This window comes from Malaclemys terrapin, chromosome 1, assembly GCF_027887155.1.
Source record: "Malaclemys terrapin pileata isolate rMalTer1 chromosome 1, rMalTer1.hap1, whole genome shotgun sequence".
Lineage (NCBI taxonomy): Eukaryota > Metazoa > Chordata > Testudines > Emydidae > Malaclemys > Malaclemys terrapin.
The window spans coordinates 9,809,292-9,825,240 of record NC_071505.1 but is presented as its reverse complement, the minus strand read 5'-3'; the positions used below and the strand labels follow the sequence as shown (position 1 = coordinate 9,825,240).

The window sequence follows — 15,949 nt, the reverse complement described above, 5'->3', positions numbered from 1 at the left end:
AGCAGGTAACTGATGCCCTCTTTCCCCTATGGACTGGACTCCTTGCCCAGACTACAGCTTCTGTGATGCTTCCATGTGTGACTTCCCTGATGCACCACACAGTGTGGTCAGGGGAGATCATGTTGCATCATGAAATGTAGTCTGGCCAGGGATCCTGCTTCATGGGGAGAATGGGGGCACCGGGCATCTGAAGTACAACTTCCATGATGCAAAGTGGCAGTATAGGAAGATGCAGTTCAGCAAACCAAAATATTTTTACTTGTGTCGAACAGCCAGAATTAAACATCTTGTTTCAGTTTTTCCCAGAGGAAAACTGAAGGAAAAAAAAATCCGTCAGAAAATACATTCTCAGTCAATGACTTTTGGACAGAAAATTCCCAGCAAACTCTAAACCTAGTATATTATGTTGACTTGGTATATTTGGCTTCCTGTATGGAGCTTGTGTATCTACCAATAAGCACTTTTTAAAACTGAACTATTTAGGAGAGGAAGTGAAGTCTCAGTTTAAGCTACAGATAGATATTTAGTTGTGCAATTGTAACTATCAATGGGAATTTGGCTAGGACACCAGTGTCAATATTCCTGTTAAGAATGCAATAAGACACTTTTTTAATTACCACCAGTGGTCAGAGGATATTAGGGTTGTAACTGAAAAAATAAAATGATACCTTTACTCACTAGTATGATTGGTTGGGATGGAGTTTCTGTACCTCCTGTATCTCTCCATAGTTTCAGATCTATGCTGCAACTTCAGTGTAGAGTCCTCTGTCTTGGCTTGTGTTGTATAGTTAACACAGCTAAATGCTATAGATCTACAGCATTACACTTTATTCGTATTAGATCTGCCTACAGACCGGCTGTTAAAATTTTGCACTGGATTTTGGCATCCTTCGCTATTCCTGAGAGCATGTCATTTTTCCTTAAAGTAACATTTTAATATCTGTTTTCCCTTTTAAAGGGGTATTGTCAAATAGTTTAAGCCCCAAAGCTATCTTCTTTTACCTCTAAAATTAAAGAGGACTTTCTCCATGTTCCATAACTGTCTGTGTTGTGCTTCACATTTTCTAAATGCATGTACTATTTATTCCTTAACCTTCATTAGCAGGTCTCTACTGCTGTGGGCTTGAGCATAGTGTACTCCTGGGGGAATTCTGCACCAAAAAATTTGAAGTTCTGCACACAATATTTTAAAATTCTTCATATTCTATATGTCAAAATAACACAATATAATCACTCCATTCAATTATTTTGGTAATTTATTTCAAAATACCTGTCAACAAATAGGTCAACAGAAACACTATAACAAAAAAAGATCCCCCCAGCAGTAGAGAGTTAAAGAAACCCCTACAACTACCCAGTTCCAGTTAGGGGTTTTTGGAGGGGGTTGTATGGCAACTCCAGAGCCCAGACATCTGCATTCCCCTTCCCCCAGAGCCCAGCCACATGGCACGCCCCAGCCCAGAAATCCACACCCCTCCATCTCCCCAGAGCCCAGTCATGGGGCACTCTTTGACCCAGACACCTCCACCCCCAGAGCCTTTACTCCCCCCACCTTCTTTATTGTCCTGCTGGGGTATGGTGTGTGGGGTGACCCTGCCCTTCCTCACCCTTTGCCAGACCCTCTCTTGTCCCTGGGAGGAAGAGAATCAAGCCGGGTAGCCGGAGCATGCAGAGCTTCCATCCCTGCCGTCCTGGGCACTCTGCTCACTACTGCGAGCTGGGCTCTGCAGAGTCCAGCAGCCCTTAGTGGCGGTCTGCAGCCCCAATTCTGCGGGGGAAACCTGGAACTCTGCACAAATTCTGCATTGCACAGTGGCACAGAATTCCCCCAGGAGTATGTCATGGTATAGACTTGCTGTGGTGGTAGTTCTTACTAGTACTGCCTGCTGTTGAGGGAAAAGCCACATCCAGTGAAGTTATGTCACTCCAGTGTGTTTGCCCAAACTTGAGGTGCGGGCACAAGAGGAGCCCCAAGCAGGCTGCCAGCTAACCTGACATCCCTGATGTTAGAAATGGGGTGGGAAAGAGTAATAATATTTGATGGGGGGAGTTTTAGGGGGAGAGGTACGCAATTGTGGAAGTCAACTACCAGGAAGCCAAATTGGTTTCATATGCAATTAGATAGAAATAATGTATGGATGAAAGTTGTGAACCTGGAAAAAGCACAACACTTTTTCCTCCCAAGCTTCCAAGACGATGTTGCAAATCATGTAAAGTAAAAAATAATCAAACTTGATATCCTCTTCCTTAACCAGGGATGGTGTTTCTACTGTTGGCAAAAATGAAATAAACCACACACTTTTAAAATATCACGTACTGCCCTTAATTTGCCTATGTAATATCCATCAGTGTACCCATTGGCCATTTGAGCTATTGTATTCAGATTCCAGCATTCTGACCCTCCTTTTCTCCACCTGTGTGCAAGCATCTAGACTGTAAAGATCTGCTGTCTTCATCTTTTTTTTTTCTTTTCCGACTGCAAGCTGTTTTGAGGCACAGCTTAATATGATGTATGGCTGGTAAATTTTCTAACCTTACAGAAAATCAATAACCAAAAATTTGTGTGTAAAGGAGGAGAATTTTATTATTGTTAAATCATTATTCTCCTTGGGCTAAAAATGCATTCTTTTGAAATAGTGTTGTAGGTTTGATCAATAATCTAACAAGTATTTTACATTTATGTACCTTTCTTTTTTTTCCCCACCCTCTCCCCCTCCAGTTCCACTGTTATCATGGGGGCCCAGCTTCAATTTTAGTATCTGGTATGTTGAACTTAATGGCATTGATGATCCAGATGTGGTCCAACCCTGCCTCAACTGGTACAGCAAGGTAGGCCTGCATTTTAAAATGACTGCACCACTCTCAAAGCAAACACAATCTCAAAACACTGTAAAACTTACTCTTGTGGAATTGTACTATTTCTCTTCTGTTCCGCAGATATCAACTGTTTAAACAAGCATTTAAAAAAAAAAATATATATATATATAAAGGCAAGTGCAGAAGCTTGAATTCAGACTTTCTGAAACTGTCCTGTGCTTTAAATTTGTATGATTTATTGTGTACCAGTGAGTCTATGGAATTTGAGGCAGATTTGTTAAATTGTGATTCTTTTTTGCCTTGCACCCTCTTCCAGTAACTTTTTTCCCCTATATTACCCTTTCTTTAAAGGGTCTTGTATACACTTGAACACTTGGTTATTTGAAGTAGGTGGACTTGTATTTTGTATTTGGTTTTCACTAGTGAAGCATGGCTTACACATACCAGGACAGTTGTAGGCATAGGCTTTAGCATGGTGGGAGAGGGACGACATGAGCTGTTCTAGGACACTGCTATAATGCAAACATGTTCCAGGACAAAACACTCAAGCTTAAACATATAAGGATCTTGGTGGTGATTTTCAACGTTCATTTCCATGTAAAGTGCTCTCTTATAGAGTAATATCAAATCTCGTCATACTGACCAAGACAAATGTGTGTATGTAGATGTACACGTTTTCATACGCACTTTTGTCTTTGGTCAGTATGGTGAGATTTGGTCGTTTGAAGTCTTGTGTACAAGAGAGCAGTTTATATAGAAAACATCAACAAAGTATGTGTGTGTGCATGCACTTGTGCACACAGACCTCCTCTCTTTTCCGAAACAAGAACGGTTGATAAAGGTCAATCCAAATAGTAATCCATGCAACTTTTCACCTCCCCTTTCATCTGTCCTTCTTCCTGTCACTAGGTCCTTGAATTCTCAATGTTGCCATTACGTCTTTATAATACTTTACTTTGATAGGTCAGCCTCAAAACCTGTTGCTTTTATGGACTCTAAATGAAGTTTTATTAAAAAAAAAAAAAAAAAAAAAAAATGAAACTCCTCTCCAGAATTCCTGGTTCAATTAACCACACTCATCAACATCAGAGCATTTTTCTAGATTGCTTTTGCTTGACTATACTTCCTGTTCTCGTTCCTGCATTTGCCAGTGAATAGTAGAACACTTTTGATACTACTTAAACTTTAAAGTTAGCTGCAGTGGACTGTTTAACATGATTGATTTTTTGTTTTTGTCTCCCTGTCCTGTTCTGTTAATTATGAGAAGTTTATTAAAACCCAATCTACAGCTATAGTGTGGCTCATCCACTTAAACCTTGACAGTTGTGTAAAAAATAGTCTTTAATGATTAAGGCGCTACTTGAATTGTGGGATGATTGTCAAAAAAAAAAAAAAAATTGCAGCTGAGTTGCAGACAAGCCATGGAAAATTGCAGAAAAGTAATAATGGACATTAATGGACTTTATTACCACAAATAATAAGGTCCATTATTACTTTTCTGCAATTTTCCGCTGTCTACCATCCAGGGCTGAGAGTGAGGGCTTCCACTGACAAAACTGCGATGGAAGCTTAATATTGCGGAATCCACAATTTCCACAAATATTGCAAGTTAAGTAAAGTCTTAATAATAGTACCCAAAAGCCCCAACCAGGAATGGGGCCCTGTTGTACTAGATGCTGTACCAGTGGAGATGTGGTCACTGTCCATGTATAAAAGATCTTGCAGTCTAAGAAGATGAGCATCATATGAAGGATGGGAGACAATGAAATATATAAAGTGTGTAATGTACTCGTAGCTTTTCCCAATAAAAGCTGTGCTGGACCTCTGCTTGGTGTTTTACAATAACCATTTATGCTCATAGGGGCATTTCATTGTAAATATTGACCCTCAAAATTAGCATCCAACATTAATTTCAGTCTTTATGGACTAAATACATCAAATGTATTCATGCCCTCAGTGGAGTTACACCAGGGTTGAATTTGGCCTTATGACTAAACTAGGGAGTTGAATATGCTCCAGTCTGCTTTTTTTATCCTTCCATAACTTGAGTAATTTAGGAAATTTTCTATGTAAGTTTCACCTTAAAACTAGGTGGATTTTACTGATGTACGAGTGAACACTTTTAAAGTTCTAAACAATATCATAACTCTTAGAAACCAAGATGGTATATGTTATGGTTTGTATATATAGCCACATCTGGAGTATTGCGTCCAGAGAGGGTGCCCTACTACAGAAAGGATGTGGACAAATTGGAGAGGGTCCAGCGGAAGGCAACAAAAATGACTAGGAGTCTGGGGCACATGACTTATGAAGAGAGGCTGAGGGAACTGGGGTTATTTAGTCAGAAGAAAAGAGTCAGGGGGGATTTGATAGCAGCCTTCAACTACCTGAAGGGGGGTTCCAAAGAGGATGGAGCTAGACTGTTCTCAGTGGTGGCAGATGACAGAACAAGGAACAATGGTCTCAAGTTGCAGTATGGGAGGTCTAGGTTGGATATTAGGCAAAACTGTTTCACTAGTAGGGTGGTGAAGCACTGGAATGGGTTACCTAGGGAGGTGGTGGAATCTCCATCCTTAGAGGTTTTAAGTTGATGGTTTAGTTGGGGTTGGTCCTGTTTTGAGCAGGGGTTTGGACTAGATGGCCTCCTGAGGTCCATTCCAACCCTGATATTCTGTGTTTTTTCATACATTCAGCTATATTGTGAAGCTGATCTCCTTGCTTTATTTGCATATTCCACTAAGTGTTCTGAGTTTTTTGTTAGCACACAACTTAATCTCTTTCACATATGTGTTGGTAGTTGATTTTTGAAGTCACAGATAACATTCACTCCCAACATTTTCAGGTAACTACCAGTTCACAGATGACTGTTGTAAATAATTTTGGATTAAGAATGATAAACACTGCACTTATGACTATTGTAGATATTTTCTTTCCACTTGTAAACCTTTTGTCACAAAATTTAATGTTGATGGAAGATTGAAGGGACAGTGACCGACTTTTTTTTTTAAAGTTTTCAAAAAAATTGTCAAAATTCATCCAACTCTAGGCATTTTGAATATATACTAAAATACAGAAACTGACTTCACCTACTAAAAATATGTTTAAAATAAAATTTATCCATATTCAATACCTACATTTTAAGAGGCAAAAAGGTGAAATTTTAATAGTGAATGAAAAACCCCCAAATCAAATTCAATAAAGCTGGCATATTTCTCAATAATAAAGGCTAAGGGTGGGATTTTCAAAAGTGCCTGTGTGATTTATTCATAGCTTCCAACGGAAGAAGGAACAATTGTGATCTCTAGTCTGACCTGTATAACTCAGGCCATAGGACTTGACCAAAATAATTACTTTTTGAACAAAAGCATACCTGCAATTTTAAATTGGAATAAAAAAAAAAAATCCAGTGATGGAGCGCCCACTGTGACCCTTGGTAAATTGTTCCAATGGTTAATCAGTTTTTTTAAATAATCACACCTTTATTTATAATCTGAATTGGTCTAATTTCAACTTTAGCCATTGGAACATGTTTTACTTTTCTCTGCTTGATTCAAGAGCCCATTATTAAATATTTGTTCACCATAAAGGCACAAATGGATTGTGATTAAATCACTACTTACCCTTCTCTTTAAGCTAAAGAGACTGTTCCCCTTGAGTCTCACTGTAAAGCATTTTCTCCAGCCCCTTAATCATTTTCATGGCTCTTCTCTAAACCCTCTCTGATTTATCGACATCCTTCTTGAAATGGGGGCACCAAAACTGGACACACTATTCCAGCAGCAGTTGCACCATTGCCAAATACAGAGGTAAAATAACCTCTCTATTCCTACGTGATATCCCCGTTTATGCATCCAAGGATTTTATTAGGTCTTTAATCACAGCATCACACTGGGAGCTCATGTTCAATTGATTATCCACCACAACTCTCAAATCTTTTAAGAGTCACTGATTCCCAGGATAGAATCCTCCATCGTGTAAGTATGGGTGTACATTCTTGTTCCTAAATGTATACTTTTACATTTAGCCATATTAAAACATACATAGCAAGCAGGGCACAAGCAAACAAAGTGAGCCATATTGCTCTTTATCAGAGATCTGTTCTCTTCGCTATTTACTACTCCCCCAATTTTTGTGTCATCTGCAAACTTTATCTCTGATTTTCTTTTCTTCCAGGTTGTGTTAAATAGTGTAGGGACAAGAACTGATCCCTGCACGATCCCACTAGAAATGCATCTGTTTTTTTATGATCATTCCTCATTTACAGTTACATTTTGAGACCTATTAATTAGCCATCTTTTAATCCACTTCATATGTGCCAAGTTAATTTTGTATTCCAGTTTTTTAAATCAAAATGTCATGTGGTACTTTAGTCACATGCCTTACAACCAAACTTGTAATCTCATTAAAGAGATATGGGAGCACAAGTCCCATTGAAAGTGGGTATGCTAAGTTGCTTACACACTTTGGAAAATGTCACCCTAAATTCCTTCCCTCTAATTATTGCTATTAGCATATTTAAAGCTAATGATAATTAGGGCTGTCAGTTAATTGCAGTTCACTCTCACGATTAACTCAAAAAAAAAAATTAATCGTGATTAATTGCAGTTTTAATTGCACTGTTAAACAATAGAATGCCAATTGAAATTAATTAAATATTGTGGATGCTTTTCTACATTTTCACATATATTGATTTCAGTTACAACACAGAATACAAATGGCACAGTGCTTGCTTTATATTCATTTTTATTACAAATATTTGCACTGTAAAAATGATAAAAGAAATAGTATTTTTCAGTTCACCTCATACAAATACTGTAGCGCAATCTCTCTATCGTGAAAGCACAATTTACAAATGTAGATTTTTTTTTTGTTACATAACTGCATTCAAAAACAAAACAATGTAAAACTTTACAGCCTACAAGTCCACTCAGTCCTACTTCTCGTACAGCCAATTGCTAAGAGAAACAAATTTGTTTACATTTACGGGAGATAATGCTGCCCACTTTTTATTTACAATCTCACCTGAAAGTGAGAACAGACATTCGCATGGCACTTTGGTAGCCGGCATTGCAAGGTATTTACGTGCCAGATATGCTAAACATTCAGATGCCCCTTCACGCTTTGGCCACCATTCCAGAAGACATGGTTTCATGTTGATGAAGCTTGTTTAAAAAAATGAAGCATTAATTAAATTTGTGACTGAACTCCTTGGGGGGGAATTGTATGTCTCCTGCTCTGTTTTACCCACATTTTCCCATACATTTCATGTTATAGCAGTCTCGGATGATGGCCCAGCATGTTGTTTGTTTTAAGAACACTTTCTCTGAAGATTTGACAAAATGCAAAGAAGGTACCAATGTGATATTTCTAAAGATAGCTACAGCACTGGACCCAAGATTTAAGAACCTGAAGTGCCCTCCAAAACCTGAGAGGGACAAAGTGTGAAGCCTGCTTTCAGGAGTCTTAAAAGAGCAACACTCTTATGTGGAAACTACAGAACCCGAACTATCAAAAATGAAAATCAACCTTCTGGTGGTGGCATCTGACTGATGAAAATGAACATGTGTCCGTCCGCACTGCTTTGGATTCTTATTCAGCAGAACCCATCATCAGCATGGATGCATGGCCTGTGGAATGGTGGTTGAAGAATCAAGGGACATATGAATCTTTAGCACATCTGGCATCTTGTGACGCCAGCTACAAGAGTGCCATGTAAACGCCTGTTCTAACATTCATGTGACATTGTAAACAAGAAGCAGGCAGCATTATCTTTTGCAAATGTAAACAAACTTGTTTGAGCGATTGGCTGAACAAGAAGTAGGACTGAATGGATTTGTAAGCCCTAAAGTCTTACATTTGGCTTATTTTTGAGTGCAGTTATTTTTTTGTACATTATTCTACTTTTGTAAGTTAAACTTTAAATAAATACATTAACGGAGATATCCTATTTATTTATCTCCTAGGACCTTGAAAGGTCATTGAGTCCAGCCCCCTGCCTTCACTAGCAGGCTCAAGTACTGATTTTGCCCCAGATCCCTAAGTGGCCCCCTCAAGGATTGAACTCTCAACCCTGGGTTTAGCAGGCCAATGCTCAAACCACTGAGCTATCCCTCCCCACGTGATACTTTCATGATAAAGAGATTGCACTACAGTACTTAAGTGAATTAAACATACTATTTTTATTTTTACAGTGCAAATATTTATAATAAAAATAACTATAAAGTGAGTAATGTACACTTTGTATTCCGTTATAATTGTAATCAATATATTTAAAAATGTGGAAAACATTCAATCTTTTTTATATAGTGTTCTGTTTAACAGCGCGATTAATGGTGATTCATTTTTTTAATCACTTGACAGCCCTAATGATTATATATCTTCCCCCTCTCTGACAACTAAAACGGTAGTTTTTTCAGACGCTGCATGCTGTCTTTTGAGTTTTGGGTACTGTAACTCACTGGATCTCCTCCAGACCCTAGTGTCAAAATCCTGCACTGTTGGATCGCAGGTGGGCAGCATTGATATACTGGGGCATGAGATCAAGAGTTGGTGTGAGGGAATAGCCTGCAGTGCTAGTTTTGGCATGTACACCATTTTTTTCCAAATACAGTTATGCAAGACAGCTGAGCTTTTGAGGTTATGGGTTTTCATGCTTTGTCTTTGATTTCAAGTAATGGCAATTAATGGTGTGAGTGTGTGTGTGGCAGCTGAGGGGTGAAAACATTATCTATATTCCTGTTTAATACTCTTTCCTTATGCTCTTTCGCTTAGAGAAGCTGTGACCTACTTACTGTTCTAAAGTATTTTGTTATATAATTTATGATTGTATGACGCTTACATAATTTTGGGAGTGAAGGGTTTTTTCCACTTTTTTCCATTTTCGTGTAGAATTCAGCAGCAAGACCAAAGAGCTAAAAAAGGAATGGCAGTGATTTTAAAGATTTGGTCTTGTGGTGATCACATCTTGTAACTGTATCAAAAAATGAAATCATCTTAAAGAAAGAAATAGCACAATGTTTTGTCTCATCTCCTTGAGAGGCAGATGCCGTGGAAAGTATATTACATTTAGTATAGCTTTGTAGGCTATGAACAGTTAACATATGCAATATTTACGAGAGCTTCCACTTCCCTGCCATCCCAACAAATTTGTAAGAAATTCCTGTTAGTACCAGCCAGGGAAATCTACCCTTCTCATAGGTTTTCTTGTGTTCCAGTAGTACCGTGAACAGGAAGCCATTCGTCTATGTCTAAAGCATTTTCGCCAGCACAACTACACTGAGGCTTTTGAATCACTGCAGAAGAAAACCAAGATTGCGCTAGAGCACCCAATGTTGACAGATCTGCATGACAAACTAGTGCTGAAAGGAGACTTTGATGCTTGTGAAGAATTGATAGAAAAAGCTGTAAATGGTAAGTGAATTCAAAGCAGTATCTTGTCTGGAAAGCCTATTGATGTATAAACTCTTTCCATAATGTCCATTAAAATATACACAGCTGTATTGTGATAGCTTTTGTTTTGCATTATGTAAGGGTAGCTATTTAGTATCTGAAGCATGATGCCTTGTAAACTCTTGCTGGACACATAAGTATTCTCTGCGCGAGAAGAGTTAATAAAGGTTTACAAGACTTACTAACATTTTCCCTTGTTATTACTATTACTTTGGAGCGCCGTCCCCCCCTGCCCCTCTCGGCAGAGTTTAAAAGGTGCTTCCAGGAACAAGTGAAGACAAGGTCTGTGACCCAAATAGCTGACAATCTAAAGCCAGACATAACATTACAAGAGAAGGTAATAAACAAAAGAAGTTGGGAGGAGTGTAAGGAAATGACAAGATTTCAGTAAGACTCACCAATTAGCAAGGCCATCTCTTCATTATGATGGATTTTGTTAAATTTAGTGGATTGTTCTTTTTAAACCTACCTAGTTGGGCAACACAGCAGAAATAATATTTTGGGAGGGATTTGAATGAGGGCAGTGGTTTTGTGACTGGGTGTAGGGACAATATGCCTTGTAATAGGAGTCCACTTACAGGAAGACCCTGAGGTGGGAATGGAAGAACTGCTCCAAAAGTCAGAGCCTAGGCCCAGTGGCTAGATTCGTTATAAATAAATTAAGGTTAACCCTTATTTAGAGCATTATTTAGAGTGCAGAGGGAGCTTGAGTAGCAGAGTTGAAGTGTCTTTGCCCTACACAGCAAGTTTGGAGCACAACCATGGTTAGAATTCAGCAATTCCTGACTCTCAGTATTGTGCTCTATGTTCATTTGCTCTGTCTAGGTGAAACTTAGGCCTGGTCTACACTGGGGGCAGGGGAGATCGATCTAAGATGTGTAACTTCAGCTACGAGAATAGCGTAGCTGAAGGCGATGTATCTTAGATCGACTTACCTCCCGTCCTCACGGTGCGGGATCGACGGCCGCAGCTCCCCTGTCAACTTCGCTTCCGCCTCTCTCCTGCTTTGTAATAACTGTTAATACACACTTCTGGAAGTTGTGTTTATGTGCCTGCTGGCAACATCAGTAATGCAGTTTTTATCAAAGTAGTGATTGGTTCCTGGGGTACAGTGGGAGTAAAAAGATGTGTAACTAAAGATAGCCTCATAGTTTGTATCTCCTTTATAAATCAAGTATATCAAATAGCATGTTCTGTTTACTGTGTGGGATTTTGCTGTGCTACTTTCCACTCCTCTGGGACTGCTCTGTTTTCTCCAGTCTTCTAGATTGTGCTTTTTCTAGGAAGTACTTTCTCTTACTTGAACAAATGATTCATAACTGCTGCAGTGTTCTCCCACTTATCCAGGTATAGAAGTATTGGCAAAGGACAAGTATGGCAGATTCCTAGATCCAGTATTTCACTGGTTAACAAATCACCATTGCTTTCCAGCTTAATCAATTTTTTTGTGGTGAACAGTCAACCTGCCTAGTTCCTGACAGTTTTAAATGTCAGGTTTGCATTGGCTGCTGACCTCTCTTGGCATAGAGCAATGGCCTTGAACAATTGATTGCTTGCTTCAATTGCACCTATGCAATGTGCAAAAAACTCTGGCTCTAGCTCTAGGCCAGGTCTACACTAGAAGAGGTTTGCTGTTAAAGCAATACTGGCAAATGCTCCCAGTGTTAGATGCTGGTTCCTTGAGCGAAATAAACTAATCTGAGAAAAGCACTTTTATGTTAGTATAATTGCGTCTACACGAGGGCTTTTGCCAATACAGAAATTTGCTTAAAATAAAAAAGGACATGTAAACTGACACTGTTAGCAAAAGTTTCTGATGTATACCTGGCGTTAGGCTATGGCCAGGGTCGGCACCAGCCCAGCAAGCAGGTGCTTGGGGCGGCCAAGGGGAAGTGGCAGCACGTCGGGCTCTTCGGTGGCAATTCGGCAGCAGGTCCCTCGGTCCCTCTCAGAGGGAAGGACCTGCTGCCGAATTGCCGCCTGTAGCGGGGTGGTTACCCTGCTCCTGCCTGGAAGGGCTTAAAACAGCCCTGGCAGAGGGCTGCAGCTCTAAAAGCTGGGCTGATTGGGGAAGTAGCCACAGCAGGGCCATGCCCCAAACAGGCCACAGCTGGCCTGTATAAAAAGGCTGGGAGCCAGAGGCCAAGGAGTCTCTCTGCCTTCAGAGGGAGAAGGGCCTGGCTGCAGTGAGCTAGACACAGGGTACCTGAGTGGAGCAGGCCTGGGGAAAGGCTGAGGAGCTCCAGCCTGGAAAGTTCCAGACTGTGGCCTAGGAGAAGGCCAGGGGTCCTGGGGGTTGCAGAGGGCAGCCCAGGGCTAGGCCAAGGCAGCAGGTCCAAACCCTCCTGGCCTGTGATGAGTGGCCTATACTGCAGTCTATCCTAGGGGGCAGGGGCTAGTTGGTGACTGGCAGTGGCCTTATTCTGAGGTGAGGTAGGGATAGTGGGTGGGGGTTCCCTGGGGAGGGGAGACCCTAGTAGTGAGGGGTGTACTGCCAGGGGGCAGTCCCCCCAGATACAAGGGCACCGGGGTCTGGGAGGGACACGGGGCCAGAGTACAGGTGGATCACCAGCCTGCAGGGGGCGCTCCAGGATGCTGGAAGAACTAATTCCAAGAAGTCACCAGCAGGAGGCGCCGCAGGTGTGAGTCCGCTCCTCTACATGGTCGAAGAAGAAAGCGGCGTGGTGGAGCTGCCGCCGATCGCGATTGCGGCTTTTTTTTTCTTTCTTTCTTTTGCCGCTTGGGGCAGCAAAAACCCTGGAGCCGGCCCTGGCTATGGTTCTGCTGGAGAACTTAGTGGTGTAGCTGCACTGATGCAGCTGTGCCGCTGTAAGCTCTCTAGTGTACCTGCTCTAAACTGATGTGTGAGAGAGAGAGAGCTTTCCTGTTGACTTAATTGATCCATCCCCAACGAGCGATGGTAGCTACATCAATGGGAGAAGTTCTCCCACTGACATAGCGCTGTCCACACCGGCACTTAGGTCAGTGTAACTAGGTTGCCTCACAGGGGTGGCTGATTCACACCCCGAGCGACATAAGTTATACCAACATAAGTGGTAGCGTAGACACAGCCGTTAACTTGATACCTGCAATGTTAAGCATGTTATGGTATTGCGTCCTTTGTTCTTGTCCCAGTTTATTATAACTGTAGAGTGAGCTATTCCTTTCACTAGCAATCTAGTTGAATGATTTAGCATGAATTTTTATTTACACATGCTATTCTACATTCTGTCACTGATTCTGAAGGAGTATTATAAATCTGATTTCAGTACTTTTACGATATAATCCTATTATCCAATACTTGGCTAACTGAAGCTCCCAGTTACGTGTAACTTGCATTACTCCCTGCCTATTCTTTACTGATTCCCCTTCTGTTGCTTTGACCACATTACGCCTGAACTCCTTCGCTGGCTTCCCCTGTCTTTCACATTAAGTTGCAGCTCCTTAATCCCACTTTTCACCTATCTTTCCATCTAGCTTTCCTTCTTCATGTAGCCGCATTACTTCTGTGTTGTTATATTCACAACATCCCTGTAAAGTAAGGAAGTAGTATTATCCTGAAGCACATTTAGGCCTGATCCACACTAACCCCCCATTTCGAACTAAGGTACGCAAATTCAGCTACGTTAATAATGTAGCTGAATTTGAAGTACCTTAGTTCGAACTTACCGCGGGTCCAGACGCGGCAGGCAGGCTCCCCCCTCGATGCCGCATACTCCTCTCGCCGAGCTGGAGTACCGGCGTCGACGGCAAGCACTTCCGGGATCGATTGCTTACCTCCGGGTCCGGCGGTAAGCAAAGTGTAGACCTACCCTAAGTGACTTACTTGAGGTCACACAGGAAGTCTGTGGCAGAGCAGGGAATTGAATCTGTACTTCCAGAGTCCCAGGCTAGTGCCCTGAACCACTGGACTATCCTTCCTCTTTGGCCTTCAAGGCCAAACATCTTCATTCTGGTCTACCATGTTTCATTCTGGACTTCTACCACCACCTGCTCACCATGCTCTTTTACATTCTTATGCTGTCTTCTGTGTTTGAAATGCCTTTTCATACACCTCACTCTCAAGTTCCCTGCTTAAAACTTTTCTGAAACCTTTCTACAATAATTTCTTCATATGCAGAGTTTGGGGCTTTTTCATTCCTGAATTCTTGTCCTGTGTATTAGCTTTCCAAATAACTGTTTTGGTCAGTATAGTGTTGTGTATATACTTTCAGTGCTGTACAAACGTACATTTAAAGAGAAATATATACAAATGCCCAGTTAACTTTCAAGGCCTTCAGAGACTCTGAACTCTCCTGGCCATTACATAGCCTAAACCTGGGCATATGAACTTTTGACCTCACGTTGATCTTGAGGTTCATGGCCTTATCCTCATTTCACCACTACATTTTTCTTTAACAGGGATGCCTCACAGAGTTAGTTTAGCACAAATTGACTTAAAAAAAGGGGGCAAATATTTGTAATGCTAGGTTTAAAAATGTGACATGCCATACCTCTTGCAGGCCGTCACTGTATTATTAGACGGGAAGAATGGGTCTGCATGGATGAGAAGGAAGATTAGTGGAAGTAGAAGTGGATTTTTTTTTTTTTTTTTTTTTTGGTGTTGCTAGTACTGAACACTGATGTCTTCCACCCTACCTCACTGGATAATTTCTTTTGAGAACTTTTTGGCAGGCAGTCACACTCTTCCCACAGATTCTTAGGACTTCCTCATGCGCACTATGCTCAGAAAATGAGCATATTGAAACTCTGGCAACTTGCTGACTTCCTCTCAAAACTAAAAGGTTCCCTAAATCTCAGTTGCTTCTTAGATGTAGCTCAAATACCTCACATTTGGATTCATTCCTGCATCTTCCAGACAGCCTACGCTCTGACAGACAAGTCTGGTTAATATTCCTGTATAGCAAATGCAGAATCCAAGTTACTTAATGGAACTGCATGAAACTACTCCAAAAGGTACTTACAGATTAGATTTGTGTGTGCAAGCTACAGGTAGTGTTCTGGTTTCACTTTTTTTCAAGGAGGTGCTTCATCTGGCTGTTTTTTCATGTCAATATCTGATGTTTGATCATCCACTAAGTCACTAGCCAGAAGTCTTGTCTTACAGTTGACTGTGCTCAAAGTGCTTAGGGTGCATCAGAAGGGAATGGTTGAATCTTCCTGGAAATTTCAGACACACTGCAGTTTTGAGGGGTAATACTAAGCCATACATACTCCCTTCATTCAGTTACTCTGTAAAATTTCTTGCTACATAACATTCAACTGGCTGACAAAATAAAGTCTCTAATATTAGTAAATTGTACCTCACTGATGAATAACCTGTAATCTCTAGGAGATGGATGTTACTATATGCAAAATACATCACAGTGTAGGTGTAAAGGAGTTAATAGATAATGATACATAACAAATCATCTTCTTTGGACATAATTGTAGAGCAGACATGGTCATTGACCTGTGTGAAAGGCCTCATGGGCTCTGGAATCTGATTTTCCTTTAAAACTAATAGGCGCTCTTAAAATTGTTTCTGCAGTGGAGTTGAAAATATCGTTCTAAACCACTGTTACTATTTCATTGGAAACAGATGATAAAAACCTAATCTGACCTAGATCTGATCCTCCACAGGGCCTATGCAGTATGTTGTCTCTTTCTTCAAACATGTCAAGTCAGCTTAGTTGATAAAACA

General features: G+C 40.7%; 1 protein-coding gene across 2 annotated transcripts in view; it reads left to right on the top strand.

Moving 5' to 3' along the window:
* Positions 1 to 15,949, top strand: part of MKLN1 (muskelin 1) — a 172,911-nt gene that overhangs the window by 57,481 nt on the left and 99,481 nt on the right. Inside the window, exons 5-6 of one of the 2 annotated variants that reach the window (XM_054015895.1) lie at positions 2,720 to 2,829; positions 10,035 to 10,227. In XM_054015895.1, coding sequence (XP_053871870.1) covers positions 2,720 to 2,829; positions 10,035 to 10,227 — 303 coding nt within the window. Of the gene's footprint in view, positions 1 to 2,719; positions 2,830 to 10,031; positions 10,228 to 15,949 lie in introns of those variants that run through there. The other variant, XM_054015903.1, reaches the window with a different exon arrangement.